At 40.6% G+C, this 13945-nt stretch overlaps 1 protein-coding gene across 4 annotated transcripts in view; it reads right to left on the bottom strand.

Annotated features, from left to right (window-relative positions):
• zzz3 (zinc finger, ZZ-type containing 3) overlaps positions 1-13945 on the bottom strand; it is a 29412-nt gene that overhangs the window by 8984 nt on the left and 6483 nt on the right. For 2 of the 4 annotated variants that reach the window (XM_014012998.1, XM_014012999.1), the window contains exons 2-6: positions 11249-13172; positions 8158-8296; positions 6319-6466; positions 5030-5142; positions 4345-4416 (exon numbers count right to left, since the gene is read on the bottom strand). In XM_014012998.1, the coding sequence (XP_013868452.1) occupies positions 4345-4416; positions 5030-5142; positions 6319-6466; positions 8158-8296; positions 11249-13107 (2331 nt within the window). In that variant the 5' untranslated portion in view covers positions 13108-13172. The remainder of the gene's footprint in view (positions 1-4344; positions 4417-5029; positions 5143-6318; positions 6467-8157; positions 8297-11248; positions 13173-13945) is intronic. The other 2 variants (XM_014013000.1, XM_014013001.1) reach the window with 2 other exon arrangements.

Genomic DNA, 13945 nt, shown 5'->3' with positions numbered 1-13945 from the left:
TGTGTGTGTGTGTGTGTGTGTGTGTGTGTGTGTGTGTGTGTGTGTGTGTGTGTGTGTGTGTGTGTGAGTGTGAGATGCATTCAGAATGAGTAATTGAGAGAGGACAACAATTATGTTTTGTTCTGATATTCTAAATATGCACTGATGTCGATTTTCACACAACTTTGAACTTTGTGTGTTATGAAAGAAGTTTGTCGTCGTTTTTTTGTATAATAAGATGAAGATGAGTTCCTCTTCAGCTCTCCACTCTGAATCTGGGTCCATACGTAAGTAGGTCCTATATAAAGCACGCAACAAGCCAGTAACCCAGTTAACCCAATTAGGCCATCATCACTGCACCGACCTACCTCAGACCTCAGCTCTGTTTGTTTCAGGTTGTGTTTATTGGGACGTATTCTTGATAAAATCATTGAAGTCATTGAAAAATCGGCTGCCTCAGTGTTCTTTACACTTTCACACAATTATTTTCCTTTTCGCCCTCTTATGTTTCCTTGTGTGTGTGTATATTGTGTATATATATATAATTTCCTTTTTTACTTTTTTATTGTTCTTATACTGTTTTATAATGTTTTTTCTATCATTACTGTTCTGTCATCTAAACTGTGACTAGGAGAGATGCCCTCACATGAATTTCAATGTGTATAAACTGCTAGTATATACACAAATGGCAAATGAAGATCTATCTATCTATCAATGATCACGTTGTTTTAGTTACAGTCAGTAAAATTGGAGCTGTGGACTCTTAACTTTGAACAGACAATAATGTGGGGTTTTGTTTTGTCCCCACCTTCAGTTATTCCCACCATAAAGCAGCACCAGGCTGACAGATGGTAAAAAAAAAAATAACTGGAGTGATTTTGAATTATTTTACACTTTAAAAGTACATTTTGTTTTTATTATGTTATTTATTCAGGGTATTGTAATTTATTTTATATATTAAATTGTAGAATGTTCTTCAGTTTAAAATGTATGTGATCCATTGGTTAAAAATAAATGGGTCAGTTTTTCTCATACCTACTCTTTTTCCCTGTTTGACTTGATCAAGACTTTTCTAAGATTTTACACTACAAAATAGGTAAAAGTGTGTGACTTGTACTGTTTTGGTAACGGGTCAATATCGGTATCGGTCAATTCTCAAAGTTGCAATATCGGTATCGTATCGGAAGTGAAAAAGTTGTATCGGGACATCCCTAAGAGCAACATCCAATCAGACAAGAAGAGTAAAATGATGTAACTTTTAATTTATGATTCATTCCTCTGTAAGGTTTTAAAGGCTAACATTCAACTTCTACTAGTTTAATACTATTTCTATTTTTTTTGTTTGCGTCCAATGTTTTATATCCATATTTACTAAACAAGACTACAACTGTTATACATGTGTTTGAGAATGAAATATGTTCAGTTACTGCACTGTATGTTGGTTTAATAAAAATATAGAAACATTTTTAAAATGTGCAAGCTGAAGTTAAAATAAAACCATAAGAGTTACGACTTGGCAGCAGCCTCTGCAGCCTGAAAACATCATTAAAATAACTATTAAAAAGTTATTACAGTCTGAATATATACTGCAGGTTCTTGTACTGCTCAGACACAGATTTTATTACTTCACTGTAAAAAGATTTGATTTATTCTGTTCAGACACTTGTTAGAACGGTTTCTGCAGAAAGGAGAATATTTAAAGTAAAAGATCCAGAAACACTGGATGTAAATTGTTCTTTTTTAATCTTTGTGTTTTTGAATTGTGTCTTAAATCCAGAGGTGTGTAGTAAGTACATTTACTTTGTTACAGTAGGTTTTTTGATGATTTGTTATTTTAATCATAACTTGCCTTTATTTCATTACATTTAAAACATAAAAATGATACTTTTACTTCTTTACTTTACAATTTAACACCTTGTTACACGCTACAAACTTAAATATGACCAGAACTCACCATGAAAGGAGTTGTTTCTGCACTAGGTCTGTCACAATAAACAATAAATCAATTAATCGTATGATAAATTAAATTGAGGAAGCTAAATTAAAGAAGACAATTTTCATTTGCCTGCTTTTTGTTTTCTTCATGTCTCCATCTTTTCCACTCCTTAGCGTAGAGAGGAGTAAACTCTCCTGACCTCTGTAACATGAGAGCCTGTGAACAGGCATTTATCCAGAGGAGCGTCTTCAGTTTTCTGACGCCTTCATACAGCTGGCGATGACTTAGGATTGCCGACAGTTGTTCTTTCTTTTTTACACCACCTAAAATTTTAATGTAAACTTCTGTAAACAGGTGTTGCTATATCATTATATTATTTTAAACTGGTCTCCAACAATATTATCATTTATCATAATAATGTCTGAGACAATTTATCGTCCAGTAAAATTTGTTATCGTGACAGGCCTATTCTGCACTCTGAAAAATGTTGAATTTATTTAACTAAGTTACAGCGGGTAAAATAAGTATTGAACACGTCACCATTTTTCTCAGTAAATATATTACTAGAGGTGCTAATGACATGAAATTTTCACCAGATGTYGGTAACAACCCAAGTGATCCATACATACAAAGAAATCAAACCATAAATGTCCAGAAATGAAGTTATTTGTAATAATGTGGAATGGCACAGGGAAAAAGTATTGAACACATGAAGACAGGGAGGTGTAAAAAGGCATGGAAAGCCAAGACACCAGCTGAACTCTCTCAGTAATTAGAAAACAAGCCTGCCCTTGTCAGTGCACATTAATATCAGCTGGTTCAGTCCCAAATGATGGCCAGGTATCACACAAGAACCATCTGATGATGGGTAAAAGTAAAGAGCTCTCTCAAGACCTTCACAACCTTATTGTTGCAAAGCATAATGATGGCATCGGTTACAGAAGAATGTCTAAACTTCTGAAGGTTCCAGTGAGCACTGTTGGGGCCATAATTCAGAAGTGGAAAGAACATTATTTCACCATAAACCGACCACGACCAGGTGCTCCTCACAAGATTTCTGACAGAGGAGTGAAAAGAATTATCAGAAGAGTTGTCCAAGAGCCAAGGACCACTTGTGGAGAGCTTCAGAAAGACCTGGAATTAGCAGGTACGATTGTTTCAAAGAAAACAATAAGTAATGCACTGAACCACCATGGCCTGTATGCACGCTCACCACGCAAGACTCCACTGCTGAAGAAACAGCATGTTGAAGCTCCTTTAAAGTTTGCTGCACAACATTTAAACAAGCCTGTGTAATACTGGGAGAATATAGTCTGGTCAGATGAGACCAACATTGAACTGTTTGGATGCCAGAATACACATCATGTTTGGAGGTCAAATGGCACTGCACATCAGCCCAAAAACACCATACCAACAGTGAAGTTTGGAGGTGGGAACATCATGGTGTGGGGCTGTTTTTCAGCATATGGTACTGGCAAACTTCAAATAATTGAAGGAAGGATGAATGGAAAAATGTACAGAGACGTTCTTGATAAAAAACCTGCTTCCATCTACCAGGATGATGAAGATGAAACGTGGCTGGACATTTCAGCAAGACAATGAGCCCAAACACAAAGCCAAGGAAACTCTCAGTTGGTTTCAGAGAAAGAAACTAAAGCTGCTGGAATGGCCCAGCCAATCACCTGACCTGAATCCAACAGAAAATCTATGGAAAGAACTAAAGATCAGAGTTCATAGAAGAGGTCCACGAAAACTTCAAGATTTGAAGACTGTTTGTGTGGAAGAATGGGCCAAAATCACACCTGAGCAATGCATGCCACTAGTTTCTCCATACAGGAGGCGTCTTGAAGCTGTCATTGACAACAAAGGCTTTTGTACAAAGTATTAGATAAATTTCAGTAAGTGTGTTCAATACTTTTTCCCTGTGCCATTCCACATTATTACAAATAACTTCATTTCTGGACATTTATGGTTTGATTTCTTTGTATGTATGGATCACTTGGGTTGTTACCGACATCTGGTGAAAATTTCATGTCATTAGCACCTCTAGTAATATATTTACTGAGAAAAATGGTGACGTGTTCAATACTTATTTTACCCGCTGTATGTTAACTGGTTCCACTAAACTGAGTTGAATAAATGTAAAGTAATTTATTGGTCAATTTATTCAACTCAGTTTATTGGAACCAGTTTGTTTTAGCAAATTCAACGCTACATTTCTTAGTGTGTAAAAGTACTTTTATTTTTGCGATTATTGTGAGCAGTTTTATCACATTTACTTAAGTACTTTTCTTTTCAGTGAAATAAATTTTTACCCTATTTTCTGTTCAGATATTTTTACTTTTCTTAGTCATTTATTTTAAGAACTTTATAAACGTCTGCTTAAATCCAATGCAATTAAAGAGCAAATTAACGTGATGAATCCCAACCTGTTCTTCCACCGTCCACAGCTGGTTAAACGTTTGAGGCTTATTTGGGTGACAAATCCTCCCCCTGATCATCTGTCAAAGACATTGACAAACATTTTAAAAGACTGACAAGACCAAAAAAGGAAGAAAGCATCGTTTGAAAGGATGCTAACATATGAACAGACAATCCGAATCCTTCAGTTTGACAAAGAAAAGCTGGCTGTCAGACGTGATGTGAGACGTGTCACTGCGAGTAAAACAGCGACTCCTTTGAGTGACAAATCAAAGCGTTTCAGGATTCAGAGCACGTCTGCTGGCAGAATGCAAATGTGCTGGCACAATATAAACAGGAAGAGCCACAATAACTACAATAATCAAGAGTTGTTTGCTCAGAGAAAATTGTTTTCCCACCTTTTAATCCAAATAATCAATTAAAGTAAAACATTACTGCAGAAACCACAGAAAGGGAAAAAAAAGACAAAAATATAACGAGTAAGAAAGAAGAACAAAAGAGGTTTGCACGCCATGTTTCCATAGATACCAGCTTTTTTTGTTCCTGCACATTCTCGGCTCTGATGAAGAATAGGACTAAAGGAGATGAGTTTAAAATAGGGGGTGATTTGTGGGACGGTTTGCAGGAGAGTGAATCACCAGTTGGAAACGGTCAGCTGGAGAAGGACGCAGCTTCAGAGGAAACGAGACGTACCTGTGTCTGCCCGGCGTTCTCCGGGGCGTCGCTCATGGGGAGGGAGGAGTACGTGCTGGAGCATTCACCTTCCTTCTTGGGTTCGACGGGACTTTTTGGTCTGAGGGGCAAACCTGTGGTGGGGAGGAGGAGATGGTGTCGTGTCAAAGTGATTTATTTACACTGAGCGCGGACCCGCGTTTCAAAATCGCCTACAAACATTACTGAACAACAGAGCTGCACGATTTATCGTTCCAGCATCGTCATCATCGTACAGGTGCAACAGTTACATCTAGAGACTGTAAACCAAAAGTCACTGCACTAAACGGTCTTTTATTTTGAAGGATTGCTTCAGGCAGCCTCGTGTCAAAAAGGCTAAAACTTTCATTTTGTTGTGAAACTTCTGGAATAATAATGGCAACGATTTTTGGAAAAGCGTTGTCGAATGTTTGAGCTGTGGAGGAAAACGATGAGGGAGATGAGCAAATTCTCAGAACTGGAGGAAAAGGAGGTAAAATGCAGTTCTGCAAGGTAATCGTGCAGATTTTTGACAATCTTAAAGACGCTCTGATTATGTAATCTTAATGTGACGTGTAGCCAATCAGAAAAAGAGGTAACGAAACATGGAGGGGAATCTAAAACAGCTGCCATGGAGCAGCAGAAAGTCCAGTGGACGTCTTTTTGTTTTGCTTCTTCTCTCTTAAAAACAGTCCACAAACTCTTGGCATGGTTTCTTCCTCATCTGCCATGTTTACTCTGAACTCACGTTTGAGCTTGAGAAGTCTCGCGAGATTTCCCATCTGACATCTGAATGTTTGAGTGAAATCTGTTCCTATGACTTTTTTTAATCATCATGTGTGAGATCCCTCAGGTTTATAAAAACAACTGACAATTTTTAAACCTTGCCATGTAAACCAGGCTTTAGCATGAATGCTAATATTAAACAGAAACTTAGAGACAGAAGCAACAAATTAGGAGGTAAAACACAATTCACATTTGTAGATGACAGAAGGAAACATGAACTCAGATTCCAGCACAATAAAAGAAAATAACTCAAATACAGACAAAAAACTTTTGTAACACGCACAAAGAAAAGGTAAGATCAGTGCAGGTTCACCGTCAACAGCATGGCAGCAGAACTTAGTGTTCAAATCATCTGTTAAAAATTACTGCATATTTTTATAAACGTCAGTTTTTCTATACCGTACAGCCCTACTGGACAAATACTAAAGTATCTGAACCATTTCATACACCTCACCTTGGTTTAATAGTTTGTAAAATAGAAAATAAAAACACAATTTCATGCTTGCCTTTATCAAAGATCAACTTCAGCTGCCGCGTTTTCCGTTTCTTGTCGCAGAACTCTCTCTCGAAATCCCCGAGGCCTGAGGTGTACTGCTCCCAGGCGATGTCGGGGAGCTGAACGACACGCTGAGGACACGGCAGGCCCAGGTTCACCTGAGGGTCACAGGAACCAAACACTGACAACCAGCTTCAAACCGCACATCCCTGCTTCCCAACAGTAATCAGAGGAGGACAGTAGTGGAGTACATTTACAACAGTATACATCTTTTGAGTATCTTTACTTTGAGTAATAATTTTTGGGGGGTACTTATGACTTTCACTCCACTGCATTTCTAGGAAGCTTTTAGTTTCTTGTTTTGGTTCAGCGTAGCTTTGTAATCAGCTGTTGCTGTTTTTTTTTTCTTGAAATGCATTTGGCCACACGTTATGTTTCTCACAAGAGGAACCAATCACAGTCGTAGCTCACATCTAGGATAGATTTGGAATTATATAATCATCATTAACTGTCGCGAGCTGAGCCTGAGCTCCACCTTCATTTCAAACAGAAACCAGCAATGGAGACGGATGAAGAAAGTAGAGAAACCAGCTCACCCATGAACATCTCTCAGCTCAAAGTTTGGGCCTCATGAAAGAACATGTTCGTATTCTTATCCATCCATCCATTTTCTGTACACGCTTCTTCCTTTTCAGGGTTGCGTGTGTCACTGGTGTCCATATCCAGCAGTCACAGTGCGAGGGGCGGGGTACACCCTGGACAGGTCGCAAGTCCATCACAGTTTTCTTATCCTAAATTTCTCTTACTTTTGTTCGTACGAACATGCCACATCAGATTCAAATAACTCTTCTATCTTCAAAAAAAGTGTGTAAACGAGCTGCGTAAACTGATGAATACGTATCAGCTGCTCGTGCACGAGGAGAGGTGATTAGCATAATATCCACCCCAAAAACACCATATAAGGCTATGTTTCCTGCCCCACATATCAGGAAGTGTCCATTCATAAATGACATCGCAAAGTAAAAAAAGAACTTTACGAGTTCGGAGATTGAAGTCCTGCCCTCAGAGATCCAGAAAAGAAAAAAAAAGTCATTTTTAGCAGCGTCAGACCTGCTAAAGCCGAGGAATGAAATGACGACTGTTGTTAATGTCGTGTCTCCTGTGGGTCGTTTACAGACAGAAATAAAAATCTAAATCATTTTCATCTCTCTCTAGAGCTCCGGTTTTTCTTTGGTCAAATATTTTCAATTCAAGTATAAACAACTGTGTTACATAGTTTTCATTTATTCAGAAGAAGAGCAGTAGAGAAAGAAAATCTTAGAATACGAAAAYATTGGTGAATGCCACAAATTCTCCTAAATCACTCGTACGCACAACTTAAGAACAAATCTGTGCGTACGAACGGTTCTTGCATGAGGCCCATTGTTTGAGATTTTAGGACTGAAAAATAGTTCCCATCAGTTTAAATCTCTTATGGGCTCACAGTGGATTAACTACATTTCTGCATTTAATAACTCACTTTATTGCATTTTTATTGCTTAAGTCTTTGCAGGTGGTGAATTTGTAGCAGAGTGGTTCCACATGTTGATAYATCAGGTGGTTTCTGAGTTACAAGGTTCTGTAAAATTACTCTAAAAACAGTACAGCAATGTACTGATATTAGAGAATTTAATTTGTACTTTTGAATACTTAAGTATTTTCAAAAGCAAGTACTTCRGTACTTTAACTTGAGTAGATTTTTGATGGAGTAACTTTTACTTGTAGTTGAGAAGATTTGACCATGAGTATCAATACTTTTACTCAAGTACTAGAGTTGAGTACTTTGTCCACCACTGGCAGTAATCATTACCTGTTTCTGCAGCTGCTCTACAAAGCCGATGGGATCGCCGAGCGCCTCTCTCTGATGACGAGCCAACGTCTCCAGGTCAAGAATGGCCTGCGTGCGCTGAGCCTCGAGCACTACGATGGTTTGCAGCAGTCTCTGATAACTGGCACAGAGAGGGGAGCAACATCAGACAAGAAGAGGAGACTGATTCTTATTTAACCTGACACAAAAAAACCTTCAGACCGCAGCTCATACATAATTCAACAACGGTGCTGCGAACCTAAAAAGTTGTTCTGAGCAGCGGTTTCTGACTTACAAGGAACGAGCGCACAGAGGTTATCACTTCGTTGTAGTCGTGGCAGCTGCAAAGCCTCGTCAAAAGAATTACCTCACTGGAGCGTCTGTAACTGTGCAAATATTAAACACCTGCGCACGGCTGAGCCTTCAGTTCTGCAGCTTTGACCTTTCCGCTCACGATCTCCGGAGTAAAAATACAAAATAAAAAGGAGAACTGCAAAATGAACTGTCAATGACTCAGCTCAGTCCCAATGCAGACGCCTTACAGTGCGAGCAGAGCGGTGGGGTGGGATCGACAGGAATGTGACCGCCGGCTACTGCGCTACAAACTAATGCAGTTGCTCAGAGGGGCAGAGTGGATCAATYGCTCCTAATACAACATGAATGAAAATCAATGCAAAAGGACACAATTTATTCTGAGCCTGCGAGGAGCTTTAAAATCCCACGAGTAAGAAAAGCTTTAAAGTTTGTTACAGGAGATTCTTGTTCTAGTATTTCTGAAAGAAACACAAACTCTATGATCTAATATTTAATCTGTTAGCAMCCGACGCTGGACTCCCTTCAAACGTCCAGGGACAAGTCTGGTGTTTTATTGCCATCTACTGGACCAGGGGTCTGGTAACAAACAGGGGTGTTTATCCAAAGGTTCGTCTAGAACACTGGTTCCCAAATCCTTTCAGCTTTTGACCAACAGAACAACATCAGAGACCTGTGGTGGATAAATGTTGGTTTCAGGTCGAATAAACAAGGACATTGTAACAATTTTCATTATGCTACCATTTTCATTTTAAATACACTAGCTTCACTATTTCATAACTAAGGCAGAAATTGTTGCTAATCGTCATTTTAAATATAATTATTAGAACCTCAACTTTGGGAACCACTGGCCAAGACCAACAGTGTCCAAACCTTGTCCTGGAGGGGTGCTACACATGTTTTACATGTTCCCCTGTTCCAACACACCAAATTCAGTGACTGAATTACCTTTACAAGTTCYACCAAAGCYTGTTAATCACCCATTCATTCAAATCAGGTGTGTTAAAGTGCCTGTGACATGCATATTCTTCAAAGAAGACATCTTTACATTTAAGAAAGTTGGAATAATACACACAAATTAACCAATTTTGTCCAATAACTGCATATTTTCTTTTGAACTTGSCTCAGCCAAAGTGAAACAGGAAGTGACATCAGAAGGGAACTCTTTAACAAAGAAAACTCTCTGGTCTTTGTTTATTGAAACAATATTATTTGGACTCCGACTCATCTTCATCTCTCTGATAGACACTCAAAATAATCTTAAGAAACATCAGATTATTCTCTACAGTCTGGGTTGTTGGCTGTTGTAGCAACACTCTGTTCACATGCAGACATTCCCCTTTGACATCAYTTCCTGTTACTTCACAGGCAAATTTCTCAACTGTTCATCTCAGCAATATTTTATCAATGTTTTCTTTCTAAAAATGCATTCATGAGCGTTACAAAAATTTGACGTCACAAGCACTTTAAAACCTCTAAAACGTGCAGGACAGTGGCCCTACAGGAGTGATTCTAACCAGGGGTACAGTGGGTACTTGGAAAAATTTTCCAGGTGTGTAAAAAAATTTATAAAAATAGGGCTGAGATAAGTAGGGCCCTGATTTCCACAATACGGAAAATGCAAACGGAATCACAAAATTGACACAAAATGTAATCCAGTATTAGATGCGGAGTCTCACAGAATTTGCTCATTTKGGGTATTTGATGTATTTTGGACGCAGCTGTTTTCTGCACCTGCCTTTACCTGGTTTATTTATTTAATTACTTTTTCACTTTCAAGGCAATGTTTTTTTTTATCTTTGTTTAATTTGAGTTGAAAAGAGTAAAATGCCTGAGAATTAAACATTCTAGGGAGTTAAATAAATGCTGTACTGTATGCTGTTGTACATTGTTGTTTTGGAGAATCACCATTACGTTTGACTGAGGGGGTACTAGTGGTATGACAAAATGACTCAGGGGGTACACAAGTCTAAAGATGTTGGGAACCACTGCCCTACAGGACCAGGGTTGGACACTACTGGTCTAGACATTAATGTAGCTACCTTAATGTCTTTATTAATTAAACCTTATGAGACATTATATGACTGAAAACTTGAGTCTATTAAATCAGAYGCTATAAAATCATGTCTCCAGGCTGCACTATTCTTATTCAGCAATGGTTTGACACTAAAACTTGATCAATTAAATAATAATAATATTAATAATAACAACAACACAGCAGCAGTAAAATCCTAACAGTTCAAATAAACCAAAACTGGTCTTAGCCCAAAAAAATATCCCTCAACACCCACTTCCTGTGAAGCTGAATCACCTGACCTGCCGCAGATCGTTCTCTAACAYAAACATCCAACATCAAAAGCACGAATCAACAAGAGCTTTTTARCCTCCAAATCTGATCTTTTCTTCCTGAAAAGAAAGATTACAGGAGCGCTCACCCACAGTCAATTTCAAGTGTAATTTTCCTTCAGGCTTTGGGAGAACTGACAGGAAACTCACAGCAAAACAAATAAACAAAACCGGATATAAACTATAATTTGAAGTTTGCCAATAAGTTTATATTCACTAAAACTCCATAAACATAATTTTTAAGCATTTGCTTCAAAGCTATTTTTAAGGAAGGGTAAATATTTGGAATAACTGAAGGACATTTGATGAGGAATCAGATTTAACATTTTCCAAACAGAAATCTGGTTCATTTATAACCACAAACACAGTAATGAACACGTGTGAGAACCACATCAACAACACATTAAGCTGAATCCTCTCGGGAGCTCCCACATACTCTTTATTGTGTTTAAGTGCCAGGTGGTCCGACTCAAAGTAATACACATCTGGTTCCTCCTCTTCCTCCTCCTCTTCCTCGTCCGCAGCCTGGTTTCCTCTCAGCTCCTGGTCTTCCATAAAGCCACCATCTTTATCACCGTCCCYGTGTTCAGGATTCACAGAAACTGACTCCTCCTGGCCAAAAAGGCCRAGCGAGTCCGAGCAAACCGGTTCCTCTGCCACGGGACAATCCTCCTCCGCCTCTCCCTCCTCCCTTAAAGGTCCGTTATCTGTCAGAGGAGAGCCGGGTTTGGAGGGTGACGCCTTGCCGCCAGAGGCGACCCTCCTGGGCGAAGTCCTCAGGGTGTATCTGTGTTCGTAGAGCTCTGTGAAAGACGGGGACACGCTGGATATGGAAGGGCTGCACCCTGGTTCTGTGGAGGGGGAGGTGGGTGTTGTCAGTAGGGGTGTAGTTTCTCCTGAGTTGGTGTTGTTGATTGAACTACAGTTTGTGTTTGAAGCAGAGGAGGAGGCGGAGCCTGCGGCGTCCCGCGCCGGCGACGTCGGTCGGCCGTTCGTGTTGCTGTCGCTCACCTGCTCCTCATGAGCGACGCACAACGAATCGCCCACGACGTCGACCTCCACCTCCTCCACCTCCTGCTCTTTGGCCACGATCAAGTCGGGAACGAGATCCTCTGAAGCACCTACGAACGTTGACGCCAGCGAGGCCGACAGTTCCCCTGAGCCGGGCGCCTCCCTTTGCCCGGGGACAGAGTTTCTAAAAGGCACAGAGGGGTCGGGGAACAAGGGAACCCCCATCTGGCTGCCGTTTAGCAGCGACGAGAGAACAGCGGCAGAGGTGGGGTTAACACTAGTCTGTTCAGTAAGTGTGCTAGATTTGTCTACGTCAGTGTCTCTGAGTCCGTTAGAAGCCTTGTGGGAGTTTTGGGGTGAAAACGCCTCGTCACACTCCACATGACTGCGCTTCTCCACCRTCCGCCCCATTCCGTCACTTTCCAGCGTACAGAGATCCGGCGAAGCGGGCGCCGCGTTGGGCGATCTTTCACAGATGACGTTCTTAAGAGGCTCTGGGACAGAGACTGGACTTTCAGGTTTCATAAACCCGTGGTCCTCTTCCTGTCCCTGAGGTTCTCCAGAGCGGGAGCACCGCTTGGCCCTTTTGATTTGAGGAGAGGTATCCCGCGGCTCTTTCACCGGGTCAGAGTTCTCGTGCTTCTCTTGACCGATGTCTTTTTCCAAACAGGATGCACCCCGCTTCCTGCAAATGTTCGATTGATCCGCATCACCCGGTACAGCGCAGGAGTCGTTCACGTTTCTCTGCAACAAGTCCTGTTGTTGACTATCCTGCAGGCGAGTCTCCTGGGGTTTTGCGTCCTGTTTAACATCGTGCTCCGACTCCAGCCCAGAATCTGGGTTYGACTCTTCGTTGGCGTTCTGCTTGTTGTTTTGTTTGATGTCATTCGACTCCAGCCTCGACTCCTGCTCAGCGTCCTGCTTCGACTCCTGCTTGGCCTCCGGTTCGTTGTCCTGCTTCGACTCCTGCTTGGCCTCCGGTTCGCTGTCCTGCTTCGACTCCTGCTTGGCCTCCGGTTCGCTGTCCTGCTTCGACTCCTGCTTGGCGTGCTGCTTGGCGTCCGATTTGCTGTCCTGCTTGGCGTTCTGCTTCGACTCCTGCTTGGCGTCCGGCTTGCCGTCCTGCTTCTTCTTGGGGGAGCGTGCCCTTGGCAGCGGAGACACAGAGGTTTCCTCTGGCTGGGCGATGCTGCGGTTCCTGAGGGTTCGACCACAAAAGTTCTCATCCAATCCATTGAGCCCTACTGATGACCTTGTGACACGCGAAGAACGGGACGCGGCCATACTACGGCGGGTGCCTACAGTCTCTTCATCCTGGTGCTCTCTCCTCTGCAGCAGAATGTGGGCACCTGAAAGACACAAACAGATGCAGTGTCTTCATTATGTCATTAAAGTGCATTAAAACCAACCAGCTGTGCTAAAAATGAATGTGGAGATTTCAAGAAAAGCATCAAGCCTTTGTTAAACACTGTTCAGTTCATTTCTCAGCTCGTACTAGAGAGATATTGATTTATTTTGTCACTGTAACTAAGCAACACTTTCTGTCTAAAAGGTAAATCTGCACTTTTTAAAACAGGTATAAAAAAACACTTTAAATGCAGAAGATTAAGGTGTCCGTGTCATGCATGTCTTTCCAATACAGTCAAAGAAAACATCTTTATATTTAAGAAAGTTGGTGCGAAACACGATTTTACCCATTTTGTCCCATAACTGGTTTATTTTCTTTTGAACTTGGCTCAGCCAAAGTGAAACAGGAAGTGACATCAAAGGGGAACTCTTTAAGAAAGAGAACTTCCTGGTCTTCATGTATTCAAATAATATTTGAACTCTGACTCTCCATCTCGCCGATWGCGACTCAAAATTAGGGCTGCACGACATCAACAAAATTCATGATGTGCTATAACAGTGCTTAATATTGTGATGACGATATGTCTTGTGATAAATCAAAAAACATTTAAGTATACAGTGTTGATGTTTTTCTGCTCTGGGTTCAGAGCAAAAACAACAACTAATACGTAATTTCCATTACAACTTGATGGAGTGATTATGATTTGATGTTTCTCTGGTCAATTTTGTCCATCAAGACTGATGATGACAAACCACATAAATGCAAACATTAGAA

The sequence above is a fragment of the Austrofundulus limnaeus genome, unplaced genomic scaffold (genome assembly GCF_001266775.1).
Source record: "Austrofundulus limnaeus strain Quisiro unplaced genomic scaffold, Austrofundulus_limnaeus-1.0 Scaffold97, whole genome shotgun sequence".
In the NCBI taxonomy this organism is placed as follows: domain Eukaryota; kingdom Metazoa; phylum Chordata; class Actinopteri; order Cyprinodontiformes; family Rivulidae; genus Austrofundulus; species Austrofundulus limnaeus.
Note: the sequence above shows the minus strand (reverse complement) of the source record. Positions and strands in the feature narration are given on the sequence as shown.